Below are 14112 nucleotides of genomic sequence, written 5' to 3'. Positions count from 1 at the left end.
TGAGCTTCATCGCCTGCATAGCGGAGAGGATTTGAAATTGGGGTCTCCCCGGCCCTAGTCTCATTCTCTTGTCACTGCTTGTCCATTCCTGTCCTCCTTTTGGTTTGCTGAGAGCTTGATTTATAGCATTCAGGCTCAGGATTCCTTAACGAAAAGGCTATTACAGGTGGGAAAGACCCCTCCCAACAGCATGCAGGTAACAGAGGAAATGTTAGGTATGTTCTGTGCCTGCAGGAGCATCATGGCCAATGAGAGTTGTAGTCCAATATTATCTAGAGGGGCACTGGTTCCCCACTGCTGACCTAGAGGGCTCCTCAGGCAGAGGCCGGACAGGCCACTTGCTCTGGATTGCCTGCATTTCGTGTTCCTCCATGAATTTGTCTGATCCTCTTTTAGGTAAAGGTAAAGCGACCCCTGACCATTAGATCCAGTCGTGGCCGACTCTGGGGTTGCGGCGCTCATCTCGCTTTATTGGCCGAGGGAGCCGGCGTACAGCTTCTGGGTCATGTGTCCAGCAGGACTAAGCCGCTTCTGGCGAACCAGAGCAGCGCACGGAAACGCCGTTTACCTTCCTGCCGGAGTGGTACCTATTTATCTACTTGCACTTTGACGTGCTTTTGAACTGCTAGGTGGGCAGGAGCAGGGACTGAGCAACGGGAGCTCTCCCCGTCATTGCGGAGATTCGAACCGCCGACCTTCTGATCGGCAAGTCCTAGGCTCTGTGGTTTAACCCACAGCGCCACCGCGTCCCTTTACAGCCACCTAATTTGGTGGCCACCAATACCTGACACGGGAGGAGGGGAAATGCAGTGTTTTAAATATGCAATGCATGAAGAAGTCCTTCCGTTTATCTTTCCTGAATCTTGCAGCATTCAGCTTCATCGGACGTCTGTAAGTTCTAGCGTTACAGGAGGGGGAAAACTCTTATTTTCAGTTCCTCAAAAGGAGACCAGAACCAGACCAGCATTCTCTATTCCAAATGCGGTTGCACCAAAGATTTCTATGCTGGCATTCTTGATAACTGCTGTTTTGTTTCCGATTCCTTTCCTAGTAACCCCTAGCATGGAATTTGCCTTTTTCCACGGCTACTGCAAACTGGGTCGACATTTTCGCTGAGGTATGCGCTACACCCGCGAGGTTTTTGTTCCTGGTCATCCAGACCAGTTCAGGCTCCATGTGCGTAGGTTCACAAGCGTCATTCGCAGACAAGCTGAGAAAGGAATAGTGACTAACAATTCACATCACACTAAACAAAATACCGTTCCTAGCTTGCAGAGGGAGGAGGGAGCCATGACTGTGATACTGCTTTTAACAATACAGTGGTACCTTGGGTTAAGAACTTAATTCGTTCTTAACCTGAAACTGTTCTTAACCTGAAGCACCACTTTAGCTAATGGGGCCTCCTGCTGCCGCTGCACCGCCAGAGCACGATTTCTGTTCTCATCCTGAAGCAAAGTTCTTAACCCAAAGTACTATTTCTGGGTTAGCGGCGTCTGTTACCTGAAGCGTATGTAACCTGAGGTACCACTGTATGGTGTAGATGGGGCCTAAGGTACTTTTTGAACCGCCCAGAGTGGCTGGGGAAACTCAGTCTGCTGGGTGGGGTATAAATAATAAATTATTATAAGTTATTATATTATTTGAGATTTCTGGAAAGCAAACAAAGCATTTGAAAGCACCGTAGCCGCTTTCTGCCCCAAACTGGTTCTCCAGATAGTTTGGGCTACACAACTCCCCCATCTGGCAAGTAGTAACATGTGGATGGGCAGGCAGTTGGGAGGGAATCTGCTTTAGGAGGTAGTAATGTCCCTTTGTCATTGGCTTGCAAAGGTTGTTGTTTAGTCATTTAGTCATGTCCGCCTCTTCGTGACCCCCTGGACCAGAGCACGCCAGGCACTCCTGTCTTCCACTGCCTCCCGCAGTTTGGTCAAACTCATCCTGGTAGCTTTGAGAACACTATCCCACCATCTCGTCCTCTGTCATCCCCTTCTCCTTGTGCCCTCAATCTTTCCCAACATCAGGGTCTTTTCCAGGGAGTCTTCTCTTCTCATGAGGTGGCCAAAGTCTTGGAGCCTCAGCTTCAGGATCTGTCCTTCCCGTGAGCACTCATGGCTGATTTCCTTCCGAATGGAGAGGTTTGTTCTTCTTGCAGTCCATGGGACTCTCAAGAGTCTCCTCCAGCACCAGAATTCAAAAGCATCCATTCTTCGGCCATCAGCCTTCTTTATGGTCCAGCTCTCACTTCCATACATCACTACTGGGAAAACCATAGCTCTTGCAAAGGTAAAAAGGTAAAGGTAGCCCTGCCCATACGGCCCAGTCGTGTCCGACTCTAGGGTTGTGTGCCCATCTCACTTAAGAGGCCGGGGGCCAACGCTGTCCGGAGACACTTCCGGGTCACGTGGTTAGCGTGACGAAGCTGCTCTGGCGAGCCAGCACCAGCGCAGCATACGGAAACGCCATTTGCCTTCCCGCCGGAGCGGTACCTATTTATCTACTTGCACTTCATGCTTTCGAACTGCTAGGTTGGCAGGAGCAGGGACTGAGCAATGGGAGCTCACCCCGTCGCGGGGATTCGAACCACCGACCTTCTGATTGACAAGTCCTAGGCTCTGTGGTTTAACGCACAGCGCCACCCGCATCCCAGTAACATCTGGATGAGCAGGCAATTGGGAGGGATTCTGGTTTAGGAGGTGGTAGTGTCCCTTTGTCATTGGCGTGCAGAGGTAGACTGCCCCTAGACATGGAGGTTTTATTGGACCATCAAGTCCATTAAAAGGGCAAACTAATTTTAAAGCCCTTTTCAGGCTGATCTCTGGTCATTTTTTATTGAAACACCCACACACACAAAGTTTATTCCCTCGAGATTTTGCATTTGGAAATGCGTCACACTTTTATTTTTAAATCTGTTTCAAAACCTTCGGTGGAAAAAAGAAAATTTCCAAGCAGCTGCCTCGAGTAATACGAACACCGCCTCTTCCAGCTTATTGTCCTTCCCCGGCACCCGTTGATGTTACTGTGACGTCAGACGTACGGGCGCTGAAGCGGCGAGAACGGGACAACTTGAACTGTGATTGGTCGGGACGCGTGTCCGTTTGGATACTTCGCGTTCTCATTGGACAGCACCCCGTGAGAGTGGGGCCCCGATTGGTCGAAGCTGCTGCACCCCCTTGGCTCTGCGTACGTGACAACCCCGGCGCCCCTCAGGCGAGAGGCGTCGCCCGACCAAAGAGGGGCCCCTTCCACCTATTGGCTGCTGCACCAGTCCATCGAATCGCCCCGCCCCCTCGCCGTCCCGCTTTGCGAACTATTCCTCTCCCTCGAGCCCCGCCTTCCCACTCATTGGCTGGCCGCGCACGTCCTTCAACGCCAACCGACAACAACCTTCCCCCACCTCGAGCCTTCCAACCGCCGCTCTGGGCTCCACCCCGGCGGCTCTCATTGGGCCTCCCCGCTTCCCTCCGCCCAATCGGCGGCCTCGCAGACCCCGCGCGCTTGCTGCGGTTGGCTGCGGCCGGCGCTCTCTCCCGCCCACTCCCGCCGGCCTCTCGCTCCCCTCAGGCGAGCTGAGGAGGAGACCGAGGGCATAAAGCGGGGCGGGAAGTAGCGGCGCCGCCAAGAGAGGAGAAGCGGCCATGGGCGCCTGGGTTGCTGCGGTGCTGGTGTCGGGCGCGCTGCTGTGTGCCGTCGGGGGCGCCTTCGGGGCAGGTGAGGAAGCGGGGCTGGGGGCGTTTGTGAGGGGGAAAGGCGTCGAGCGTCGCCTGAGGGGAGCGGGGGAAGGGTCTCCCCTCAGAGGAGAGTCACTCTCGACGGCGACGGGGCCTTACTCTCGAGTAACGCGTAGGAGGCCTCTATGAGGGGGGAAGGGGGTGCAAACCCGATTGGGGTCACGTGGGAAACACATACACGTGTGTGTGTGTGTGTGTGTGTGTAGCTGTAATCCGAATCCAGCCCCCTTCAGAGTAGAGTCACTCTCGACGGCGACGGGGCCTTACTCTCGAGTAACGCTTAGGGCCTCTATGAGGGGGAAGGGGGTGCAAACCTGATTGGGGTCACGTGGGAAACACATACACGTGTGTGTGTGTGTGTGAAGCTGTAATCCGAATCCAGCCCCCCTCAGAGTAGAGTCACACTCGATGGCGACGGGGCCTTACTCTCGAGTAACGCGTAGGAGGCCTCTATGAGGGGGAAGGAGGTGCAAACCTGATTGGGGTCACGTGGGAAACACATACACGTGTGTGTGTGTGTGTGAAGCTGTATTCCGAATCCAGCCCTCCTTAGAGTAGAGTCACTCTCGACGGCGACGGGGTCTTACTCTCGAGTAACGCTTAGACCTGTATGAGGGCGAGGGGGGTGCAAACCCGATGGGGTAACGTGGGAAACACATACACGTGTGTGTGTGTGTGTGTGTGTGTGAAGCTGTATTCCGAATCCAGCCCTCCTTAGAGAAGAGTCGCTCTCGACGGCGACGGGGTCTTACTCTCGAGTAACTCTTGGGCCTTTATGAGGGGGAGAGGGTGCAAACCCGATGGGGGTCACGTGGGAAACACACACGCGTGTGTGTGAAGCTGTAATCTGAATCCGGCCCTCCTCAGAGTAGACCCGTTGGCGCTTTTCCCATTCGACTCAGCTGGTGGGGATTACGCTTTTGAGGAAAGCTCGGGCTGCCCCCCCTTTCAATTTGGGAGTCATGTGCGTGACCTCTTTCTCCCCCGCCCCCCCCGTCTCCATCTCTCTGGGTGGTAATTATTATTATTATTATTATTATTATTATTATTGACTGGGGAAACTCAGCCAGATGGGCGGTGTATAAATAAATTATTATTATTATTATTTTTATTATTATTATATTAAATTTCTATACCGCCCTCCCCCCGAAGATCTGCTGGGCGGGGTTCGCATGGTGACCGTGTGGGGCTCACTATGTCTTTGCGCAGGCAGGATGGATTCATTGGCAACAACCCAATATTCTTAACTAGTTGACTATATGTTACTATGGTGTATGAGGTGGAGGGTAGCCTTTTATATTGCAAAGACTCATTGGAGTGGTGGTGTACAGTATTTGTGTACAGGGGTGTAGTGCTTGTTTGGTGAGAGGGGGGGCAGGCCAACCTGAGGACGAGGTACACAGGTGGCAAAGCTGATGTTTCTCTGTCTTAGTCTTCTGTGCCCCCACACTACTTTTTCCATGCTAGCAAATGCAGCTGTTCACTTACCTGAAACAGAGTATATGGGTGCCCTTGGGTTCTGTTGGGGTGGGACCTCAACTTTGCTTGCTCTCTTCTTCTGGAAGCCACTAGTTGTTGAGAGTGCAATTTAACAGCTGCATCACAGGCAGTGTTTCTTGGGCCTAGATCTCACCGATCTAGGCAAAACCCATGTCTAGATGGGCCTGTCTGAATCTTAGGTGTTTGCTACAAATGCATTCACCTTCTGCCAGCGTGGTCAGGGCTCATGAAAGTTGTTGGGGAAGGCTGCCCTTTCATGCTGCAGGCTCGAATTGATTTTACAGTAATAAAAAATTGCAGTTTATTACTAAAAGCAACAGGGATGAAATGCTCCTTCCTATCAAAAGGAGGCATTGGGCAGGGCAATTGATGACCTAGAGGCATGTTCTGTGGAGAATCCCAACGAGCAGATAAGAGACACCTGGAGCCACATTCAGCAGCTGAACCTGAGGTTCCCTATAAGTGTGGCACAAAGTTGTATTCTAGGTATGCCTGAAGGAATGTATGTGTTGTTTTTAAACTATGCCATTAATGTTCAGATGCCCCTCTTTTATCTCGCTCTCTCTCTCTCCACTGACTCAGTTATGGTAAAGCTGTGAACTGGCTTCAGCATTTGCAATTGGATATAATGTGTATAATTCTAAACCCTTGTTACAGGTGCCTTTGGAGAGGATAAATCTTTTAAAGAAAGCCAAAGCTATCAGTCTGTTGTTAGCAGGAAAAGCCATCTCAGACTTCTACTCTTATTCCCTGTTCCTTATGTATCACTAAATTAGGTAGGTCCATTAATTTCAGTGGGTCTGCCCTTAGTATGGCTCTGGGAGCCTATGCCCAGAGAGGGGGGGAAAACAGGGACATCTACAAGAGAACCAGGCCTCCTTGGAGGAGCTTCCATTAGCATCCCTGTAATGAGCAATGGCTGAACAATATGTAATTCATTTCTTAATTGGGGCTGACCTCCCCCTTGCAGAAGAGAGATGGGAGTGGGCTTCTCTGCTGGAAGAAGGAATACAGGGTATGTGTGTATGGAATTGCCAAATGTTCCCCAACTCAGTCTTCATGCAGTGCAGTAAGATGCCCATATAAGGTGACTTTTTGGTCTGCCCATCCTACTTCGCTGCTTGTAAGCGTGGGGACAGGTAGAAGCAAGTAACTTCTTGGGAAATTTTCTGGTGCCCCAAAGCAGGGGCTGCTAGCTGTATTATTATTACTAGTTTTAATGCTCACCAGAAGGTCCCAGGTTGGGGGCAGCAGTGTAAAATACACCATTAAAACAACTTTAAAGCAAAGGGTGTAGGGAAGCCTGTGGCTGCCTGTCCCACAGGTGCCACAATGGCAGCCCCGGCCCTAGAGAGCAATCTAATTCATTGTGTTCATTTGATTCTTATTCAGTAAGCAAAGTTTAAAAAGAAACACCTTTGTATTTGAAGTTGGAATCCATTACAAAGGCGAATTCTTTATGGCTAGAATGAAATACTTCCTCCCACATCACTGGGAGTAAGGTGCTTGATTTGTGAGGGCCCATTTTCTTTGAATAGCTTGTGTGGATTCTGTGTCCTGTCTACAGCGGGGGATTGCCAGGACATGCCTGCTGGGTTGTGGGAAGACAAGTTGCTCTTCACAAGGAGGGATGGGAGGAAATGGTTCCCATATTAAGGAGGATGGAGATGCCCTGAAGACTGAGATTGGATTTTATTGTGGGCTTCAGCTGTGAGGGGGATGAAAAAGCTGGGGCAGGGTAGGAAAGAGACTGTATGGTACATTGTCTTAAAAACCCTTATCAGTTCTAAGGTTGGGTCGAGTTATGCCCAAGCATAGCTATGTGTGGGTGTCTTAATCCTACTGAGATTGAGAAAAGGAACATTCCCAGGATCATGCCCTATGTTCATTGACAATAATTTTTTTGTTTCCCCACCCTCCCAAAATATAAATCTGGAGGAAGGTTTGAGAACAGTATCATTTTCTTTAGTGAAACTCTTTGCTGCTTTGCAGATTAACTGGTTTCTCACCCCTGCCCTTCTTTTCTGGGGCTGTGAGATTGTTCATTGATGGAAACACCCCTTTTAAAGCTCTATAATTAAGGTTTTCTATTTTTAATGCAAACGTGCAGTTGAGCCTGTTCCTCTTTCTTCCTCCTCCCAGCTTGTTCAGGATTTCCCCCTCTTCTTATTTCCAAATAGTAAAATAAAACAAATTGCTAACAGTGTACGTGCTAGGCAGAAGGGTTTTCATCATCTTGACCAGTTGTAAAGGGGAAACTGACCCTCAGTCTTTAAAACAAGACGTAAAATTGTTTTATCTTCTAGTGGAGGGTTGGCTCAGTCATTGGACTACATGGCCAGTGACCCGGAATTATGGGAGTATAGTTCAATAATATCTGGAGGGCCACATGTTTGAGTGAAAGAATGTTTGCATCTGGTTTTTCTCTCTGGAACTGTAAATGCATCCACCACTTCATCTAAACACCTAGTCCAGGAGTGAGAAACCTTTTTCAGCCTGGGGCCACTTTTCCTTCTGGACAACCTTTGTGGTTAACACAGCAACAGGCAGGACCAGAGGCAGAAGTAGGTTTAGGTTAGGTTAGTTTCTACACACACGCCTCTGTCTTCCACCTGGGCAGGTGAAAGGCATCAGAGTTCAAGGACCTATTCCAGCCAGCTGCAAAGCAGAGCCACGGGGTGTGTGTGACCTGGGGGAGTTCCAAGGGCCAGGAAGACAGGTCTGCAGGGCCATGATCAGCCCCTGGCCCAAGGTTCCCTGCTCCTGACTTTTACCTAATGCTGCTAGTAAAGGTAAAGGTACCCCTGCCCGTACGGGCCAGTCGTGTCCGACTCTAGGGTTGTGCGCCCATCTCACTTAAGAGGCCGGGGGCCAGCGCTGTCCGGAGACACTTCTGGGTCACGTGGCCAGCGTGACGAAGCTGCTCTGGCGAGCCAGCACCAGCACAGCGCATGGAAACGCCGTTTACCTTCCCGCTATAAAGCGGTACCTATTTATCTACTTGCACTTGGGGGTGCTTTTGAACTGCTAGGTGGGCAGGAGCTGGGACCGAAAGACTGGAGCTCACCCCGCCGCGGGGATTTGAACCGCCGACCATGCGATCGGCAAGGCCTAGGCACTGAGGTTTTACCCACAGCCCCACCCGCGTCCCTCGACCTAATGCTGCTACATCAAAGCTAAACTGGCATGGTTTTTGAATTAGAAACCGCCATTTGTTTTTAACCCTGAACAAAACGTGTTCTCGTATTTCATGACATCTTTATTTGTTTTCAGCTTCCTTTGAAGCAGTTGGCAGTGTGGGGCGGGGATCCTGCAGTACAAATACGCTGCAGCCTCCTGCAATGTTGTTGATTCTTTTGGCCTGAAAGCAGCAGGTGGGGACAGAAGGCATTGTACTTCAAGGCTCTGCAGGAGTGGGAAAAGGGTGGTGGTGTAGATCTGTGTCTCCATCCTGTCCTCAGGCTGTACCATCTTTAAAAAACAGATTTGGGTTCATCAGCTGGCATTCAGACCACCACCCTACAGGGTTTTGTTTGTATGGTCTTAATTCTGTTGCTTGTTAATTTTTATTAGGGCCTATTAAAGCTTAGCATTAATACCCAATGAAGCTCCTCAAGATTAAGTGTTTGCAAATGTAGCCTGGTATTTAATTAGCTCTCCGCTTAAAGACCTTTCCCGTGAGAGGCTTAGAACCTGCCTCACGCTGGCAAGCCGGCCTTGTTACGTCTCCTTCTCCTGGCCCCCTTAGTAATGCTGCTTTTGTTGCAAGTGGTTTCCCAGAATATCCCTGTGAGTCTGGCTGGCATTTCTAAGCCCGTGAAGACATTCTGGGCTCTGGAGTTCACCTAGTCATCTTTCAACAACAGGGTGGTAAACAGATCAGCCATTTGTGTGGATTTAAATATCTTTGCTGCCCTGTTCCATAGGCTTGAAAGGGCTTAGAACACTGTGCAATAGGGGTGATGGGCTGGATGATGACCTCTGGTTTCAGTAGCTTCTGAAAAGTGTTTGACAAATTCATGGTTGTATGAATGGCTCTTTGCCATAGTGGCTATAGCAATCCTCTGGATTTGGAGGCAGTCTTCCTTTTTTTTGCCCTGAGAGTAGGCTCCCCAGAGGTATCTACGTGGTTTCTATGGGAAGCAGGATTCCAGACAAGGTGGGCACTCACACAACCCACAGCATGAATTAGGCTCAAATGTATGGTCTTAGTGGGGTGAGGTTGCAGAAGACCTTGCAAACTTAGGGCAAGGTGTGTCTGAATTCCTTGCTTATTTTTCAGAGAAGTGGAAACCACAGCCCTGCTTGGTTACAGAGCACTTGGACATAATTCATACAGCAACCCTGTAAGGGAGGTAATTGTTCTTCCCATTTTGCAAATGGGCAGTTGAAGCTGGATTTCCCCCCTCAGCCAGGCATGATTTTGTCTACCGACATTCAAGGCCCAGACAAACGGGTTCCTTGAATTGCACTGCTATCTTATTCTACAGGAGCCTTCACCAAACCCTGGTGCCCTCCAAATCAGCCTCAGCCAACGTTGCAGTTTAAGACATCTTGGGGGCACCAGTTTGGTGAAGGCTGCTGAAAAACATTGAGACTATAATCATTTAGTGGGATAACTCTTGCTGCAGATGCTGACCTTTGTGTAAAAGCCCGCAGATTATTGTTTGATCAGACCAATCTTTGAGCAGATCATTAGCTTAGCTGCTCTGAGAGCGATCATGTGGTGCAGCTTTATAGTTACCCTTCCGGCTTTTAGTGGGGAAAAAACTTCTAGCAGGCTTGAGCTACAAAATGGGAGGCTGAGAGCAACCGTCTTGTGAAACACCAAACCCTTTAGCGGCTCTCTTCATCTGTGTAATTCCCGAGACTCTTTGCTTGCTTACAAGCTGTTGTAAATGCTTCAGAGATGCCGCAACTGTTGGGCTATATCGTTTCATCCACCCCAGTACCATCGAATGCATCTGGAAGCAGATCCTCACCCAGGGATGGCTAGCCTGTGATCCCCAGTAACTGGTATTCAGAGGCACTTACTGCCTTTGACAGTGGAAGAACATGACAAATAGCCTTCTCCTCCGTGGATTTGTCTAATCCTTTTTGAAAGCTGTCCAAGTTGGTGAGAGCCCATTCCTGCCACCATAACCAGTCAGGAATAATGGGAACTGGGAGTCACAACAACTTCTGAAGGGCTGCAGGGGTTCCTTATCCTGCTGCGAAGCACACAAGAGAGTTTTTGTTACTAGATACGTTTGACAGCCTGTTGTGTCCTATCTTAACTTAGAAACACCCTTTGAAGCTCAAGGAATTCTCCGTGGGAGGTGAAAGCAGCCTGGGAAACAAGGGAGTGCCCTCTCTTCTCCTGTCTAGATTTGCTTTGCAGAGGTATCAGCCATATACATCTAAGAACATCAAAAGAGCCTGGTTGCTGGATCAGGCCAAAGCACACCCATTGCAGAATCCTACCCTCACAGTGGCCAACTTTGGCAAGCCTGCAAACTGGACCTGAGTGCAGTAGTGCTTTTCCCACTTGCAATTTCCCGCAACTGGCTTTCCTCAGACAGTGGAGGAGAGAATGTAGCCATTGTGGCCGGTAGCTGTTAATAGCCTTATACTGCATGAATCTGTGTAATCCTCTTTTTCAAGTTGGTAACCATCACTCCTTGTGGTAGTGACTTCCAGCGTTTAATTGTGTGGGCACATCGGAGGGAGGGGGGAGTTGATGTTTATGGTTAGTTTCTTAAATGCATCTCTTGGGGTAGGTTTGTGTGGGTTTTATCTGGGTAAGAGCTTATCTGAGCTGGTCCAGCTGTCCTCCTGCTTGCTATCTAGGCGCTTTCCAAGTGCAGCTATGGGATATTATGCCTTGGATTTGTCCACTCACCATCTCTCAGGTCCCTTTCAGACAGTTTATACTTCCAAATGCCATTGTGCACTGCTTGCAGAAAGCGCAAGTTTTTCACTTGTTTCACAATTATCCCCATCTCTGGACAGATCTGTACCTTTTGCCCCTGAATCTTCATGCTGTCTTAGCATGGTCTCCTTGTAGGGCAAGCAGCTGGTTCAGAGGGCAGGTTCTGAGTGGCAAAACAATAGCTTTTTTAAAAAAAATTGATGCTTACATTTGTTGGAGAGCTGCCATTTTAGATTTGCAGCCTTGGGTTAGTTTCAACATGAAGCCTCTGCCCTGTTGAAAAAATGAATTCTTCCCCAAATCATCTCTTTATATGAGGTTGGGCGTATTTAGAAATGAGGTTAAAAAGTCACCTGCCAGGTTTCTTCAACTTAATCTGTTTTTGATGTTGTCTCAGTTCTAAGAGTGCCAAAGAGTGTAGTTTAGTCCGGATGCCTCATGGCCTAAAATTAGAGATGGGGAGCCTGGGGGCCAAATGCAGCCCTCCAAGCAATCTTGTCTGGCCCTCAGAACTCTCCCTAGGTTGCAAACTTCACCAGCCCTGTTTCCCACACTCCTTGACTGCATTTGCCTGGCTGGAATGTGTCCTTGAACTCTGAAACTGGCTCTTGCTCTTCAGAATTGGGAAAGAAAGTGTGTGTGTGTGTGTGTGTGTGTGTGTGTGTGTGTAGAAACCAGCCTATGGTCCAAATGAGAAAATTGCCACTCACTGCTCCACACTTTTTGCACTGCCCACTACTGACATGTGGCCCTTGAAAGATTGCCCAGAAGAGAATGCGGCCCCTAATGCTGGAAACAGTTCCCCAACCCCTAGCCTAAAAGATGAGATGAGCATCCAGTCCCAGGCACACAGAAAATTGGATGGAGGCTTAGGATGTGCTCTGCTTTGTCCAAAGAAGCCTAGTAGCTGTAACTGGGGGGGGGGGGGGGTGGTCCGGGAAAAGGGGTCAAAACCCATGCTTTATATCTGTGAAAGGACCTGGCACTTGGCCATAGCCAGTGGCTGGATGGCTACATTTGTGCCAGAGATCCCCTGCGGTTCTCCAGCTCCTCCCCTCAGCTCAGAGTGGGGAGTGTCTGTTTTTAGTTGAAGGTGACTTTACTTTGAAGCGAATGAGCAGATCATGTGTTTTTCCTTGGGGCAGGGTATATAAGAGCTGGGCATAAACAGCTGAGCGGGACAGGAGGCTAGGCAGTATCCTTCTCTCTCTTGGGACATCGTTCTGCCCCTCTCTTGATCCAGCCTGTTTCCTCCATCCTCATCGAGGACTTACTTCCCTGAGAGCCTGGCAAGTTTCCCTATTCCAGTTAATGTTGGCCTGCGAGCTGTGCACCTCCACAGTCAAACAAGCTTGCTCCGACAATCAGTAAATCCTGTATAGGAGCAGGATGCCACATTTTTTATTGGTGAGGGAAATTGTGTGGTTCAGCTCCCGTAGGATAGGGTGCCTGTGAATGCTCCCACTAAGGTTAAAAAGGGTCATAGCTCAAAGTGTGGCAGATCAGCAGTAGAACACCTGCTTTGCATGCAGAAGGTCCCAGAGTGAGACTCATTGTGGTTGAGACTGGCCGTCATTCTCCCTCTTGCCCTCCTTCTCGCTGGAAAAGTGACTTGTTCCAATTGCATAAGGCAAAGCAAGCTAGTCCTTATTGGGATGTGCTAGTCTGTCCATCATCAGCTAACCAGCCCACATGCCTAATCTCTCTGCACCTTTCCTTGTTGGCTAGCGATCCATTTTGCCATACCTTGTTTTTAATATGTTTTGTAGCCCAGAGCAGCGTGCGCTATTTTAGAACCCACCTCCCATGTGAATTCTGGGGTTTACTGGGAGTAGACACCAGCTGGGTTGTCTAGCCAGCCCGACCTTTGCAAGAGGGCTGGCCCTTCTAACCTTTTAACTGCTTTTATTTATCAAACACATTTCTCCGCTGCCCTTCAGCCGCAAAGCTGTTCCCGGTGTGGTTTATAAGAATAAAGCCAACTCCATAAATTTAAATAAGCTTCGTAAACCTGGAGTGACATAGTGCTTTGATTTTACTGTGACCAAAGTCTCTTCGGTTTTGAAAGCTGAACACCAGTTAAGGCTTAAAACCTACCTGGAATTGTTTGTAATGGGGTGGATCTAGCAGAATTCTGCTCAGAATCGACTCATTGAAAATAAAGTGCATGGATGGCGTATATCCATTAATTTCAAGCCTTGTCCTCTAAATTTCAGTGGGTCTACTCAGAGCATGACTAATGTACAGCCCAATGTACTTCACAAAGGGCCCCTCCCATAAACTTTCTTGAATATATACCTTTGACTAAGGAAGTATGTGCTGCCCCAAGTCATCTATTTGTTTCCTTAATTTCTACCCCACTTTATTTAAAAATATATATACACTTTTCAGTCACTTCTCTGAAAAGCACAGAGCCAAAACCAGTAAAAGCCATAAATTGTGTTTTGTGTAAAGTAGGTTCTTATTGTTCCTGCCCTGAATTTACTACCACACAACTTCCTGAGTTATCATATTATGCAAGGAACAGAAAAAAAATCCTGTCATGACCATCTCTCTCCTCCTCTGCCCCCAGAGCATGGCAGTTCCTTGGCTGTTGGCACAAACTCCTTCCCGAGTGCCTCAGCCAGCAGTTAGTGCCCTTTTTTCCTTTTCCTTTTTTAAAGTGTTTTGATGGGTGAACAAGACTCAGAGACCAGTGAACTGAGTTCAGCCCTGCAGGGTTGCCTGCAGCGCTTCATTTCCTTGTTCCAGTTTGGAAGCCGGATTTGGGGACATTTTTTAAAAATGTGTGGATTCTTGTGTATGTAATTTCCCGCTAATTTGTTTACCGCTGCGTTTTGTAAGCTCTGTGTAAGGCGGGGGGGGGGGATTTCCAGGCTGGTGGCCACATTTGTCTCCCCATCCAAGCTGGGTGGGGGAAAAGCCTGAGAGATACAGGGATAGACATACATCTCTATCCTCCATTTGCAGGTA

The 14112-nt window shown here is 49.0% G+C and overlaps 1 protein-coding gene and 1 long non-coding RNA gene across 2 annotated transcripts in view; one reads left to right on the top strand and one right to left on the bottom strand.

Annotated features, from left to right (window-relative positions):
* Window positions 1–14112, bottom strand: part of LOC308467554 — a 302202-nt gene that overhangs the window by 238414 nt on the left and 49676 nt on the right. The window lies entirely within an intron of this gene.
* BSG (basigin (Ok blood group)) overlaps window positions 3524–14112 on the top strand; it is a 37692-nt gene continuing 27103 nt past the window's right edge. Inside the window, exon 1 of the mRNA XM_080989110.1 lies at window positions 3524–3708. Within this exon, the coding sequence (XP_080845236.1) occupies window positions 3636–3708 (73 nt within the window). The 5' untranslated portion in view covers window positions 3524–3635. The remainder of the gene's footprint in view (window positions 3709–14112) is intronic.

This window comes from Podarcis pityusensis (assembly GCF_964106645.2).
Source record: "Podarcis pityusensis genome assembly, chromosome: 18".
Lineage (NCBI taxonomy): Eukaryota > Metazoa > Chordata > Lepidosauria > Squamata > Lacertidae > Podarcis > Podarcis pityusensis.
This window is presented reverse-complemented; position numbering and strand designations above follow the sequence as displayed.